This window comes from Alnus glutinosa, chromosome 8 (genome assembly GCF_958979055.1).
Source record: "Alnus glutinosa chromosome 8, dhAlnGlut1.1, whole genome shotgun sequence".
NCBI lineage: Eukaryota > Viridiplantae > Streptophyta > Magnoliopsida > Fagales > Betulaceae > Alnus > Alnus glutinosa.
In genome coordinates this window covers 316,498-331,455 of record NC_084893.1, presented here as the reverse complement: position 1 = coordinate 331,455, position 14,958 = coordinate 316,498, and the positions used below count along the sequence as shown (strand labels likewise).

At 35.6% G+C, this 14,958-nt stretch overlaps 1 protein-coding gene across 1 annotated transcript; it reads right to left on the bottom strand.

Moving 5' to 3' along the window:
• Positions 1–30: 30 nt before the first annotated feature.
• LOC133876541 (ADP-ribosylation factor GTPase-activating protein AGD1) lies at positions 31–12,369 on the bottom strand. Its single transcript, XM_062314830.1, has 19 exons — positions 12,120–12,369; positions 11,419–11,495; positions 11,202–11,302; positions 10,705–10,775; positions 9,368–9,430; positions 8,399–8,443; positions 7,194–7,259; positions 7,019–7,066; positions 6,834–6,929; positions 6,699–6,740; positions 5,202–5,417; positions 4,903–5,034; positions 4,576–4,800; positions 4,315–4,401; positions 3,902–4,240; positions 2,776–2,921; positions 2,606–2,699; positions 618–1,111; positions 31–524 (listed from the first exon to the last, which is right to left on the bottom strand). Exons 1-19 carry the CDS (start codon positions 12,162–12,164, stop codon positions 401–403), a joined length of 2,511 nt encoding a protein of 836 aa, XP_062170814.1. The 5' UTR covers positions 12,165–12,369; the 3' UTR covers positions 31–400.
• Positions 12,370–14,958: the final 2,589 nt, after the last annotated feature.

Below are 14,958 nucleotides of genomic sequence, written 5' to 3'. Positions count from 1 at the left end.
CAGCTCATCCATTTCATTCCATATTGATCATTACAGAACCAATCTAAATACCATTTCATTCTACAAAATTACGTCATTTCCATTACAATCAAATTCCCAAATATAAGAAAGAATTGGTAAAACCCTAGGTCTGTTACATGATTGAACTGAAGCTCCTCATCCTAGCAAATATTAAAAAAACTGTAGTTATATACAAAAGTCGACCTGACCTTGTTACAATGACCTTCAAGCTTCCTGATTAACATAGCCTATATTAGCCCTCAAGCGGAAAACTGAATTAATATACACATGACCTAGTAAGCCATACTTGCCAGCTCTATCTGGACAACTTTTGGCCCTTCCCTCTAGAGGGAACCGTTTCTCAGATTTGAGAAGTACGTTTACATAAGTTATGCTCTTACTAATTATCATTGCCATCTATTTTCTCTGTTAAGAGAGCAAGGACATCACCGTCGAAGTTTGATTCTGATACAAGCTTTAGAGGGGTATTACCTTCCCTGTCGACAGCTCGCGGATTTGCTCCCCTGCAGATAATATTGTAGACATAAAAAGTTTGATGTGAACTGACAACAGTGGAACAGACCAGCAATTGCACGAAGCAGAAAACAAGGAATTACCTTGTAAGAAGAATTTTTGCAATTACAGATCTGCCAGTGGCGATACAATAATGTAGTGGTGTCTGACCTCTCAAATCAGAAGCATTTATGTCTGCACCATACTGTAATAGTAACTCCACCATGCCAATATCAGCAGTTTGGCAGGCCAGGTGAAGCAGAGAACAGCCCTCTAGTCTGTTCTCCGTGAGCTGATCTTCACTTTTACGTTTCGAATTCGAACTACTTAAGGAGGGTTTGTCCGAAGAATTACCTGCAATGCAATCAAATTTGTGGTCAAAGCTTTCCTGCTCTTCCAAATGCATTACTTTGGCCAAAGGTATGGACGTACTAATTAATGCTTGCCCATGAATGACATTGACATCTGCTTCAGAATTGACTATATGATGGTAAACTGCTTTCTTGTCGTTAGCATGGACACATCCCCACACCTGTTCTGCCACTGAAAGGAGGTGGTGATTGTCCTTAATCTTGCGAACAAAAGCCTTCTCTGCATACTGCAATTAGAGGAAACATCAGTTATACGTCTCAAATGACAAAACCTATCAGGTTATTACCATAGAAAAGTTTTTCTAACCAATAATGAACATTTTTTGAGAGCACACCATAATTAAACGTCACAAGTTACAGAATATTAATATGCACATTAACTATGAAGATATATGCGCACCAGATGAAAGTTGTGGTGTAATCAGTCTGTAGAATTAAAATTCTAATTCACAGAGGAAGAGAAACATTAAAGATGAACGAAAAAAATGAGTGAAGACAGCATCTTTACGCTAGATTTATCTATTTATCTAGAGTAAACAGTAAAAAGAAAAGAAAGAAAAAAACTAGGATGGATTAGAATTTAGAAGTCAAATGAGTGTAGGTAACCATGACCTTTGAAAGAGGCAACAGAATTAACAATCCACATTTGTAGAGCATAGGCCAAAAAAAGCACACAATGTTGACAGATAATACTGATAACTCTTTTGGTACTGATAATAGCATAGGAATAACGTCCACATTTATCCATCGATTACACCCAGAAGTGTTAAAATCAAGTTACAAATGCAGTTTCTTAACTCTCCCTGAGCAACACAGAAGATTGCGGGAAAAAGTTTACAAACTGAAACAAAGAATAATACAACAAATGAAGTACCTTTCATCAGGGCACTACAACCATACTTGACACAGGGCAGAGACCCCAAAGGCACTGCTTAGCCCTCAGGTGGACTACATGGGCCCTGCATTGGGTGGGGTCCAAAGACCTGGTAGAGACTCCATATGCCTGCCTTGGAGCCAAACTGGTCAAGCACAGTCCCTAAAGGGGCCGCCTGGTGATTCATCGGCTCTAAGAGCATTATAAATGATTAAATGTTGTTTTCTTTGAAGCAAGTTTTCTCTTCAAGAAGTGGGAAAAGTCTCTTCAAGGAGAAACATGGAGTGAAAAGAGAACTTCCAAGATTTTTTCTCAAGTTTCTTCTTCTTTTGGCTTATAGCTAGCTTTTTTTTCATATCTACTTCTCCTAGATCTACTCTTGCCACAAGCAAAAGACACGGATATATTGGTGTATTGAAGACTTAAACCACATTCCAGCGGTGGGCCCATGACAGGGCTTAAGGCAAGTATGGAAACTTGCTAATAACACTCATATGCCAATGCCATGGAAGTGATAGACCAGAAAATTAGTCATCTCACAAGGTTTGGCATCAGACAAATCCATGATCAACTTGATGTTCCAAATTCTGTGTCTCTCTTAAAGATCTCAGATGTAATTTCTTTTAGATATAAATGTCCTCTAGGGAGTGAACAATACGGAGGGTCACTTAATCAGGAATCACGTTTCCATTGCTTTGAGAGACTACTGCAGAGGTTTAAACGTGTAAGCTATTATAATGGAATATAACTACAGTACTCTAACTTAAGCAGCTCCGCAAAAAGTAACTAGCCATGTGCCATTTTTAACAGTATATAGGCCGAACAACTGAAATTGTCAGAGAATTACCTTTGTGTGAATGAATTTCTCTTTTACTGAAATAGGATCATCATGTCTGGGTTTTCTCAGAAGAAACAGGTCCTTTCTATCAGACTTGGAAACGCTACATGAAAAGAACTAGCAACATATTAACATACAAACAAATTTGTTTCGGTTGAATCAAGTTATGCATTACATACCCTTTACGCATTTCATCAGCCTGAAAAGTACTTTTTGAATGCAATAATTCCTCCCAAATTGAGTTTACATAGACATTGCCCAGTGACATGAAAAGATTTAAGACAGAAGGCTCCCAGACTTTTACATCAAGTGTCAATGATCTTACCTGCATCACAAATTATCCGCAAGAGCTTCATGAATGATCGAATGGAAGAAAGCATAACATCATTAATGAGAATGTGTATAAGACACAATTGAGATGAAGCCTGACAAAAAATAAGCCAAGTCCAACTCCTTCAAAATTACTTCCCCTGGATTATTTAGTTAACACACTAGGATTTGTTCAGGAATAATACTCTCAAGCTTGAAATATGTATGGCCTACTATATTTGTTAGATTTTTTTATTACTAGGGCATTTGTTCATATGAAGATGCTGGAGCCAGAGTCACAAATTACCTAGATAAGAAAATATCCAATTTAGAAGCCCAGAACAAGGCCTCTGGGTCCAACAAAAATTACGAAGACATTTCAGTCAGGGATAGTGAGCCCATGGTAGTCCTTCAGGTATTTAATTGTTATGCTACTGCAGCAGTAAAAAAATTAGTGCACTTTTGTCCTTTTGGTTTCATATAGCTAGATCAAAACAACAGTTCTGATATATTTTATCATAGGCTTGAGATTTAATATCGTTCAAGCTGTTGATGAAATTCTCTCATTGGAGTGTATGGGAGATTATTGGGGATTCACAGCTTATAAGTTTAGCTTGGATTGGTTGTTCTCTCGCATTTTTATTCTAATTTGCCTCTTTCAATCTGTTGTTCTTTTTTTTTTTCAAACCTATTTATTCACTGTGAACTAAACCAGACATAGAACTTTCATATAAAGCCACAAAAGCCCCAATGTTTTTCCCCATACTCCCACTATCAAACCCTAATCGGTCCTGCCATTTTCCACATAATAGTGCTGGAGGCAGGATCCTTCTGTGTGTTTAGTAAAATAAATTTTACAAATAGATTTTGGGCCACACACAAAGGTTCATAGTGCCTAGCCTCAAACTTCAATTTAGAACCACTGCAGTGAACATGACCAATAATCTTGCGACATTAAATGAGGTAACATTTTCAATGCAAGCCTGGACAACTTACCTTTGATATGTGTACACCAAGATTACGATGAACACCAGAACATTCAATGCATATAAGAATACCAAGGTTTAAGGATGCCCAATCTGGTTCAGGTGTGCCACAATCGGCACATTTGTCATTCCCGCGCACCCTTCTGAGCACATCAATTGGCTTCCCATTTCTCATAATGTTCTTATGATTTCGCAAACTTCTAGATTCACGTAACTGATTATTACAGGGGAATTTCTTAGATGTATGTCCCACAGTAGCTGTCTGATCAAAATTAGGAGAACTTTCTAATGAATCACTCTCACTGGTGGAGCAATGAGCATCCATTTCCAAAGGCCAAGTAGACAGACCCTAACATATAATGGGTTTATAATCATTACAATGACTATAGAAACGCAAATGTTTGCAAAATTATGAATATTTACCTTCTCAGGCGCCTGAGAACTCAGTAAGGAAGCAATTACTCCATTTATTTTTTCAATCCAGTCCATTTGATCCAGTGCATTCTCTGCCTGCATTGCCAAGCAAATAAATGGTGAAAAAGAAAAAAGAAAAAAGGAAAAAATAAATAAATAAACTCACTAGCCAATGAGTTAAGCAAGAATAAAGGTAAGGTTATATTAGTACCATCAGATTAAATAACGAGAAAGCTAATTATATGTTAAAAATGAATTTAGAAAAAGTACCTGCAGAGTGTAGTTCTTTGATGGTGAAATAATCCTGAAGCAGAACCTTAAATCCGACTGCTCTGCATCTACCTTAATTGTTGATGTCAGCAGGTTCACAGTGTGACGTGCAACAGACTTTTCATCATGCACACCACCATGGTAGTGAGAAGAAAGCCACCGACTTAGAAGCCCAGAACCACCTTCAGATGAACTATTCCTATGTGCAGAAGTTGGACTCCCAGACTGAAACAGTATTCTCAACATTTAACATGCTGTAAGGAAGACAAGAAGAGAAAGCATATCAAGTTCAAACCATCATAAGTTATCTTCTGGCTAGTGACTTACAGATGGCCAGTTCCATGGTTTGCGATAGTAATACAGCATCCCTCGACTATCAAGAACAAAAAACCTTCTTTTCCAATCACCCCTCAAGTTGGAGGATCGTTTTGAAAGATATCCTTGTCGAATTGTTTGAACCTGAAAATTTGTACTCTTCAGCTATAGAGATGCAGAACAAAGAAACTTTAAAAGAAAAAAAAACAAAAAAAACAAAAAAAAAAATTGTTCTGGAAACATATAGCTACTTACATTCATTAACAAAAGCATGTAGAAGACAAGTGAATAAACAACACGTCAGAAAATACCTTTCCCTGTGCAGCAGATTGCATCACTGTCTCAATCACTTTATGTGATGTCCTAGTGAAAGGTTGCATACCATCTCCATTAGAAGCACCATGATAGACATTCAAGGACTGCCTACATTGTCGATCAATCTGCCTTTTGTACTCTCGCATCCTTTCACTGAGAGATTCCTGCTCATAGTTAGAGCTTTCTCTTGACTGTTGTGCGTAAGCCAAAACCTGACACAACAGAACTGAACTTTGACATTTTTCCATAAAAAAAAAAAACAATAAAAGTGAACAGAAAGAAAACATATAAACCCTGGAAGAGAACCTTGTTGCTGCTAGTCAACCATGAAAACAAATCTTGGCCACTAATAAGAGACTACCATCATCCACTCCTAATCCATGTGGCTAAATATTGTGACTGAGAGGTTGGAGATAAAGGGAGAGTTTAATATTATCTTGTGAAGCTGGAGAAGTTGTTCTCCTGTCAATGTCAAGATTTTTCCTGTGCCAATCATTCCCTCATAAAAAGTGGCATCTGAAAACTCTTTGAAATTGGAAAAATTGTGGCAGTCTTTTCAATGCCAAGTGGAGGAACTCTTGTTAGTAATGCTACCGACTTATTACTATGGTGGCTCGCTATCAACTATAGGGCTTGAGTGCACCCCATAGTTCTTTCACATTTTAAAGCTTCATGAACTATTGAATCATCTACTTCTATAAGTTTATTAAGCATCTTGCTGTTATCCACTACAAAGGAGAAAGATGGCAGGATGTTCTCAAAAAGTAAAGCAAGTTCTCCTTTTTCCATTTTTGAAAGGACCTGGAGATTGGATCTAGCCATAAGAAGAATGCTTGGCTGATATATATATATATATATATATATATATATATATATATATATATATATATATATATATATATATATTTTACAAGTTCAATTAATGATTTTTCCATAAGCTTGTGCAAACAAGGTTTTTGGTATTAAAGGCAAGACTTTCAAAGCTCAAAACCTTTGGCTGTTTGTCAGGAATTGTAGAAAGAGAAGAAGCAGGAGAGACCTAAGACTCTAATATTTAGAGGAAGGAATTCCATCTCCTTAATGGGTTTCTGTATTCGAATGTTCTTTTAGGCATTTGGTCCTAAAGGAAGATACTTAAACAGCCTTCCGCATGCCAAGTTGCCACCACCTCAGAGAAGTTATGTACCAAGAGCATGTGTCACGTCAAGAGTCTGCCCAGCAAAATAGATGAAGAGATCTAATTCTAAACAAAATAATTAATATCCATTTTTTGATTAATCTTCCAGGGAGTGTACTTGTGTGATTTGTGAGGAAGATAAGCCGTAAAAATGATCCTGAGCTAGCATTGTCAAAAACAGGAGGGGCGTGATGTCTGTTGTAGCTACTTGATTCTTTTCTTGAAAGTTTTAACTAACAAACAACGCTGTGTTTATTATGCCAGATAATCCACATTTACTCTCAAGTTATAGAGAAAATATTATTGATAAAAGAACCTGATTAATAAAAGGCTCCATCTGCTGCAATAGCTCGAATCCCTGCAAGCAAAGAAGTAAAAGAAGCAGCAGCATAAATGTCTTTTTTCCACAGACGGACTAAATCAGTTGGTATCTTATAGTAATCTTATAGACCTGTTTGAAGTATCGAAGATGAGCATCCATCACACCACTAACAGCCTCCAAAAACTCAAACCTCTTTTTGGCCTCAACATTGGAAAGGACACTGACCTGGGAATGGACGTATGCTATATTAGTAAGCCTAACTGCTGTATTGCAACTATTTTTGAATCAAATTAACCTTGTAAAAAATAAGTTACCAGATTGAAGCGGGCTTGCTCAAATGAAGATCTTGCAACACGCGATTCCTGGAATGTCTCTCTACCAAAATTAGATTTGAAAGGATAACGGTTACCCATAGAAAATTATTTGATCAATATATGCGCCAGAAGGAACAGTACTATAAGTCAGAGATAAGAGTAATGTTGGATATACCTCCTCTATGCCTGCAGCAACATCCATCCTAGTGCTCTTCCTCAATGCCAGAAACTTCTCACGTGCCTGTGGCACAGATGAGAATTGGCATTATATCCACAAATAAGATATACAAGTATGAATTCAACAGCATCAACTTCATATAATTCTCCATACAAGTCAGCCCTCAATTTCTTTTAGAACACCTTCTGCAACTCTCAATTGAACCTCCAAAGGCTTATATAACTCATTCAGATGTTGAGTAAAAAATTTATCCATTTAGTAAGACGAGAATTAACTTAGGAATCAAGTCATTCAGATAAGATGGGAGGTGCGATCCAGGATTTTGGCTAGGAAAACGGTTCAGATTGAGGCAAAGGATAGTCCTCTTATTCACTGTTGGAACCTTCATTCACTTTTGTAATGCTTGGTTCTGTGTTGAGCTCGTGTGGGTGTCTTATTTTTTGCTGTTTGTCTTTGTTTTGAGATCTGGTTTGCTGATTCAGTAGTAGTTGTTGCTGCTTGCTGTGTTTTTAATTTGGTTGCTGGGTAGGGAATGTGATTCCAGTGTTTACTGGAGAGACTTTGTGTACTGTTGAGATTGAGCTATAAAAAGTCTATATTCATCCAAAAAAAATCAAGTCATTCTACTTCCTGTGAGGAAAGTAACCTGTAAAATAGTTGAGTATTAAATATATATATCAAACTGGAGTCGGGTCCTTTTCTAGCAATTCCTTCTCCATTTTTTATACTGGTTTGTAAATAGTGGTTTTTGTTCCGTAGTAAACAGTCTCAAAAATCAATTGTACGTAAATATTGCCACTGACTGGCATATTCAATATTCAGGGGTATCTGTAGTGGCTTGAGATGTCAAAATGTATACCAAGCTATTCAAGAAATCAATTCATATTTTTAGTTATTCTATAACAAGTTTAACTAAACAATGAACAAAGAATACAGTGATTCCTAAAAAATGACCACTTTAGATAATCATAGTCACAAAACCACTTTGCATAAGAAGATGAAAATTTGAAGAGAAACGACCCTATTATGAAGGGTAAAAGGCACCTTGCATGGCTGCAGACATCACGTCTTTAATGAAAGTAAAGATAAATCGAAAGGCAAGAATTACATTGTTTCAGAAGAAACAGTCAATAAGAATATAATATTCTAATATTGTGAAACTTGTTTAATGTTATTGTGAACTTTTCAGAAATGAAACCCACCTGATCATATGTAAGGGAAGTCTTGTCAAAGCGCTTTCGGGCTTCCTGCATGAATACAAGATTAGTTATTGCAAAATGAAAAATTGAATTTGCTCAGACATGTGATGCAGATAAGAGAAGGCGACTTCAATGGGTGGGCAATGAAAACATGCTGTTGAGCCAAACACCGGGTAATCTGAAAACCAAGGAAGGAATATACTCACATGCACAGAGAAGCACACACATAAACAAAGAAAATTTTCCCAGTGTTGTCTCATGGTAAAATTTTAGCCACATTGCATAAATGCACTAGTTGTGTTGCCTCTGACACCTCAACATCACAGGTTACCCACTGTTCTGATCAATGTCAAGTTTGAGAATGCCACACTCAAGTATAACACCATCCCAGAGTTTGTTGGTTATTGTGTGTAAGCTAGTCATTAAGAGAGTGGCATATTAGTAGGCAAAAAATGACTACTTAGTCTTAAAACATGATGAGATGTCATGGAAGACTATCAAATGACCAAGAAATCAAGAAGAAAAAAGATGGGGAAATTATTTAGTCAATTTGCAGTGTCCGCTGCCTTGAAACACAAGACACAACTACCAAGAATGCCATTCAGGCATCTGCTTTGGCCCTCATCTCCTATGGTCTGTCAAGTAGATGCAGATGAGACATTTTTTTTTTTCCCTTTTAAATCTATAAATCTTCCAAGTATAGGAGCAATTCCAATATATAGGATATATTTAACTGTAGAATGAAATATAAAATTCTTTAAATTTGTATTGCATGTATTCATATGCTAAAGCTATTACAGCAAACCAGTGGAAGTATGGCATCTCAATGGGAGGGGTGGGATTAGAGAATCAGTTCTTAAAGAAGGGGGGGTGGGGGACCCTTGTCTAAGCAATATGTTATGAATCACTCTGCTCGGATATTGATCAAACATGTCATTATTATATAAAGCACGTATTGTAAACAAATTATACCTTGACATCATGGAGGTCATCATTGACAAAGTTTACTAACCGATCATTTAGCATGTGCTCTACCTGGCAAAGCCAATTAAAGATGGTCAGTGAAGCACTATCAGATTCCCTATATCCAAGAGAAAAAAAATAGCAAGCAGTACATGTCTAAGATCACCATATCCAGATGACCACAAGGCCATAATCCTATAAGCTTTTGTACTCAGCAAATATACAGAGAAAGCATCTGTAAAATAATAATTAAATAGTGCCTCTATTTCTGATATCCTGGGACACAGTGATGGCGCAACCATTGCTTGGTTATGGAAGAAACATCCTCTTTGGAAGCCTAAGACCAAGCAAAACCAAACAAGGCGCCTTTTTGGTCCAAGAGCACGTGTCCATGGTAGTTAATTAAGTCAATAATATTTTGTGAAAAATATAAAAAAAGCCCCCTCAACTAGCAGTTATTTTCAAAAAAGCCCCACAAAGTGACACTTTGATACATCAAACTACCATTTTGTGGCAAAAAAGCCCATCCGATAGCGTTGACCGTTAGAATGGATGGAAAAACAACATTTTACCATAATCTTTTGAAAATACCCTCACTTTGGCAATTGAAAAAACCAAATTAACCCTTTTTAATTATTAATACTAAATTTAAATTAAAAAAATTAAGGTGGCCGAACCACCCTATGAGGGGGTGGTTCGGTCACCTAAATGAAAAGGGGGGGGGTGGCTCACTGGACACCCCCTGCAAGTTGTTACTTCAAGAAACAGTCATCATCACCATTTAACCCTATCTTTTCAAACTCTTATTCATACAAAACCTAACATTCTATAATCCAGATTCTTTACACAAACTCAAAAGATGTTGTCCTATGATCCATTGCCCTAAAATCCCAACTTTCAGCCCTACAGCCCACCACAAAGCACATAAACATATTTCTCTAAATCTGTCCTATGGTACTTAGTAAATGCAACTCTACATTGGCAATATGCGCTTCTCGAAAAGCATATCAAGGAAAGGTAAATAAGTAAGATGGTGGAAGGTAACTGGAACAAACATAAAAGTGCTGCTTGTCAAATTACTTTTGCTCTACTTACCTACCATTGCAAGAAATACCCACACCGTAAAACAATTTAAGACGGATAATTTTTAATGAATTTATGAGATAGGGATGACGTTATAAACAATAAATGGCATCAGGATCCTTCCATAATATTGTCCAAGTGGTAATTTTGGGCATACACTTAAATAGCATGTGTTAGCAACACAAGATTACATTACGGAAATGGGGTTAGAAGTGCGATGATAACATGCTAACAATTGAAATTACAAGCCCAAGAGTTACTACCTGTGACCGAAGAACTTCCTTGGATGTCCCAATTTCTCTCAAAGCAATTGTGAATTTTGTCATAACAGGGCCTAAGAAAACCAATATGAATTTCTCAGAATCAACAGCAAACAAACATATTGAGCTAATTACTATGCTTCTTGGAGAATTTTAGTAGTATTAGCAGTCGAAAAACCAGCACTATCTACAACAAAGAAATAAGGTACACAACAACCAGCCATAGAAGAATCCAGACAAACTTGGCCTCGCTTGTCAAGGGCTAGTGTAAAGCTCATTCACTAGCCTAAAAGTATGAAGCACAAACACAAGTCTTAGCTCAATCTCTGAATAATCCAATCTCAAGCACTGCAATGCAATGCATGGCTTACATAGGCTGAAAATGTTGATTAACTGCCAACATATATCTTCAGGAACTATTGCCTTAAGTTGGCAAACCACAAAAAGACTTTAGTTGTATAGCCATGTCCCGAGGCGAGAAAAGAAATCAAAGGACATACCTCCCAAAGCAACAAAAAGAGGATCGTAATGCCCTCCTCCAAAATTTTCTAGCGAACTTGCAAAAGCAATGTCCATATCATATCCCTCTCCAAGCCCTTCTCTGAAAATTAAAAACAGAGTTAAGCATATAGATCTTTCAAACCATGAGGCCTATGGAAAAGCTGTGATTTTGTTTAGTAGAACAGTCAGGGTAGAAAATTAAATTTTAAAACCCACGTATACTTTCGACATCCTTTGTAAAACTTTAAACATCTTGCCCTCAATAAATCCGCACTTTCTTCCAAGCATTGCGTCTGCATCACCAAACAATAATCTGTAAGTTCAGAGCTTTTAGCACGAACAGAGAACACAGACGCACATGGTACATGCAATGCATAACAATATCATAAGAAAAGGGGAAGGTTAGAGAAACTTAAAAACACAGAATCGCCGGGCTTCATACTTGTGAAACCGTAAGTGCCTTTATTTCACTGCTTAGCATTAGTTGGTCGTATTTTACCTTCTATATGGAACATATCATCCCCCTGCTTTAGGTTTTCTTACTTAGGGAAACAATTATGTAAAAGCATGACAATGAAGCATAAGGCTTTGGATAAAGCAATACTTGTCCTGGACTAGAAGCCCACAAGCTACATTGCCTGGTGAGCTACAACAAACAAGTTAAACCCATCAAAACCATCCTTATTCCTTCATGACATATCCCAATAACCACTTGTCTAGAGGAAACAAAAAAAAAAAAAAAAAAAAAAGGCTCTGCTAGCATCTAAAACCACACCATACGAGCGTTGAATCAACTCGCACCTGGGTATTTGTTATTTAGACAAGTATCGCAATAGGAGCCAATTTCTAAGAGAAAGAAAAATAAAATCGCCTAAAAATTGGTCAAGAATACGATTGAAGGGAAACATATGGAGAACCTGTTGGCGGAACATAGGCGAGTCGTCGAGCTTTGAGAAATGCATTTTTGGAGCAAATGGGAAATCTCTGTTTGCAGAGAAATGGGAATCTAATCTGGTCAGTTCAGACAGAGAAGAATGTTTGGTAATGGCGTGGATTGGTTTGTGGGGATTTAAATTGTAAAGAAAGAAAGGGAGGTAGTGAGAGGTGAGAGGTGAGAGGCGAGCGCATTTGGAGGACGTTTTTGGTGTTCATACTTTTAACTATACCGATTTTTAATGGCTGTCACTCCAAATTAATCTCGCCCGCCTTTTTTTTCTTTTTTCTTTTTTGTTTCTCTCTCTCTCTCTCTCTCTCTCTCTCTCTCTATTCATGCGACACGAGAATACAAATGGCATTGAACCCAAAGGTGTCGCTGCTTCTCTCTCCATTTGGAACTCTAATTGCTAATAAAGAATGGTATCTATATTATATTATATGTTAAAAACACAGTAAATTATAGATCAATTCCTAAGGGAAACTTCTTAACTTATAAATTATGGTGTTGATTTTAGATCCAATTCATTTGTTTCGATCCAATCTTATTTTTGGAACAAACCATAAAAAGAATAATAAGAATCACAAGAGAATGATGTATATCATATCTCTTAAATTTGTTAGTCTAAAACAACTTAATGCTGGTTTTAACTTTTAACACTACTAGCATGTAACCCGCGTCATGCGCGGGTTTTTACTACTTAAAACTGTATAAGAATAAAATTAGAAAGTAATAAATAATATTCAAAGTAGTTTTAAAAATAAATAAATTAGAATGCTACATTTAATTTTAAAAACAAAATAAAAATTTATGAATAAGAATGAAAATACATAAACATATATAGATGTTAATTCAATAGACATTTTACACATATATATAGGAATTCACAAAAGCAAAGAACAAAATAGTACACTCACATCATTAGAATAACTTGTATTCAATATTTATAAATTGGATAACCTGTATTAAAATGCTACATAAAATTTATCAAGTCTATAAACATGAAATTTGAGAATTTATAATAGAGAAATTGAAATATGTCAAGCATGATCGTCCTCATTGTCGGAGGACTCAGGCGGTGGTGAATTTGTCTCTTCCTGACACTCCAAATCAATCATGTGGTGAAAATTAATAACTTCATGCGTTTGATACAAGTGTTGGTAGCGACTTAGTGATATTACCCTCTTAGGATCAAAGGCACACACATGAGCGAGTCCCCTGTCTAATATCCCCTCTCGATGTGCCTGAACACGTCGTCCCCTCCCACGACTGACGCTAGGAGTCCTCACCGTGAAAGGACGCAAATGGAGGACTTCATATTTCTCGCAACATGCCCAGCGTACCAGACTGAGTAAGCGTCCGTTGGGATCTCGTTCATCTTTCTTATGATGTTTGTCTGCCATGCTGCAGTCCAAAATATAGATTAAAGGAACCTAAAAGAAAATGATTTCAACTAAAGAAAATCGCACATTAACCAAAATCGCACACTAACCGTAATAAAATAATGAATAATTAACAATTTATAAACTACTAAACATGAAGCGAAATATTATGAATATTGTTTTCTTATTATCGTATACATGGTACCTTCAAAATGAAGGGCAATATCAAGTTAGCTGTAACTCACAAAACATTATATATATTACTAAATTATATAATTATCAGCGTACATATTCTGCTTAATTTGTGATATGAAAATTGAATGACGTAAACTAAAAAAAGTATAAACACACGACTTCAAATTATTTAAGAATTTGCACGATTATTGCAAATTATTTTCAAATTAAGCAAAAGAAATCACATGTATTAAATATTTACATTTACTAAATTTAATTCAAGAGAACAATTACATAATATTGTAATGCACAAAATAGTGTAAAACAAAAAGAACTGGATAAAGACTAACAAACAAATAATTATCCATTTTATAAACTATTTTTTTTATTTATTATTTTATTTTATATTTTAATAATAGCCATCATCAAGCACACCCAATCCTTCTTATATATATATATATATAGACTTTCATAATATTAGCCGTATATGCATTCTTTTAAATTTACAAATTTAATGTGCCAAATGTAATAGTCATTTTCTATCTATCCAACAAAACTTAATTCATATAAATTTAAACATGTTAAAATATTTATTCCCGTAATAGTAACATAAAGGAATAGACAGACAAATACGATGTTTAAACATTCAATTGGTTTAAAAACTGAATAGACTGTTAACCATTAATTATCAACAATTCTAATGAAATGTTTTATACTTAAAAAGAGAAGCTTGACATTTTGCACCATGAAGTGACGTATGACATTTGGCATTTGCTTTCACAATTTAAAAATGAATAAAATAATAATAATAAAAAAAAAGTACATTTATTAAAACATTGATAGGCAACGAATATGAATCTATAATATTGTTGGTGTTATACCTATTACATTCCAAAACAATTAAAACCCATATATATAAGAACATTCGGAAAATGACAATACAAAGAAAAATAAATACAAAATAAGACAAAGTCTTTCAATCTAGATCTGCATAAATTGCATTGTGATCAAAGCTTGAAAGGAAGCATCAGATTGAAAATCAAGGAATTTTTTTTATAAAAAAAATTACAAAATAAAGCTTGACCCACCGCAATGTGTAATTCTGATTACAATATTGAATTAAAAAATAAAAAGTTTAAATGCATAATTAGAGAGCCATAAATAGGAAATGTGATTTTATAATGTAAATTTTATCTTGAAATTCATATAAAGATTATTCTTAAGTAGAGACCGGCCATTGCAATTTTGCAGAAGAAGAAGCCCAAA

Bases quoted from the DNA above. Each gene is read 5' to 3' on its own strand.
- LOC133876541 (XM_062314830.1), bottom strand. From the start codon at position 12,164: ATGCATTTCTCAAAGCTCGACGACTCGCCTATGTTCCGCCAACAG. The intron at 10,776-11,201 runs GTATGTCCTTTG...TGGTTTTCTTAG, and splicing joins TCTTTTTGTTGCTTTGGGAG to GCCCTGTTATGACAAAATTC. The intron at 7,260-8,398 runs GTGGGTTTCATT...TCTGTGCCACAG, and splicing joins CTTCCCTTACATATGATCAG to GCACGTGAGAAGTTTCTGGC.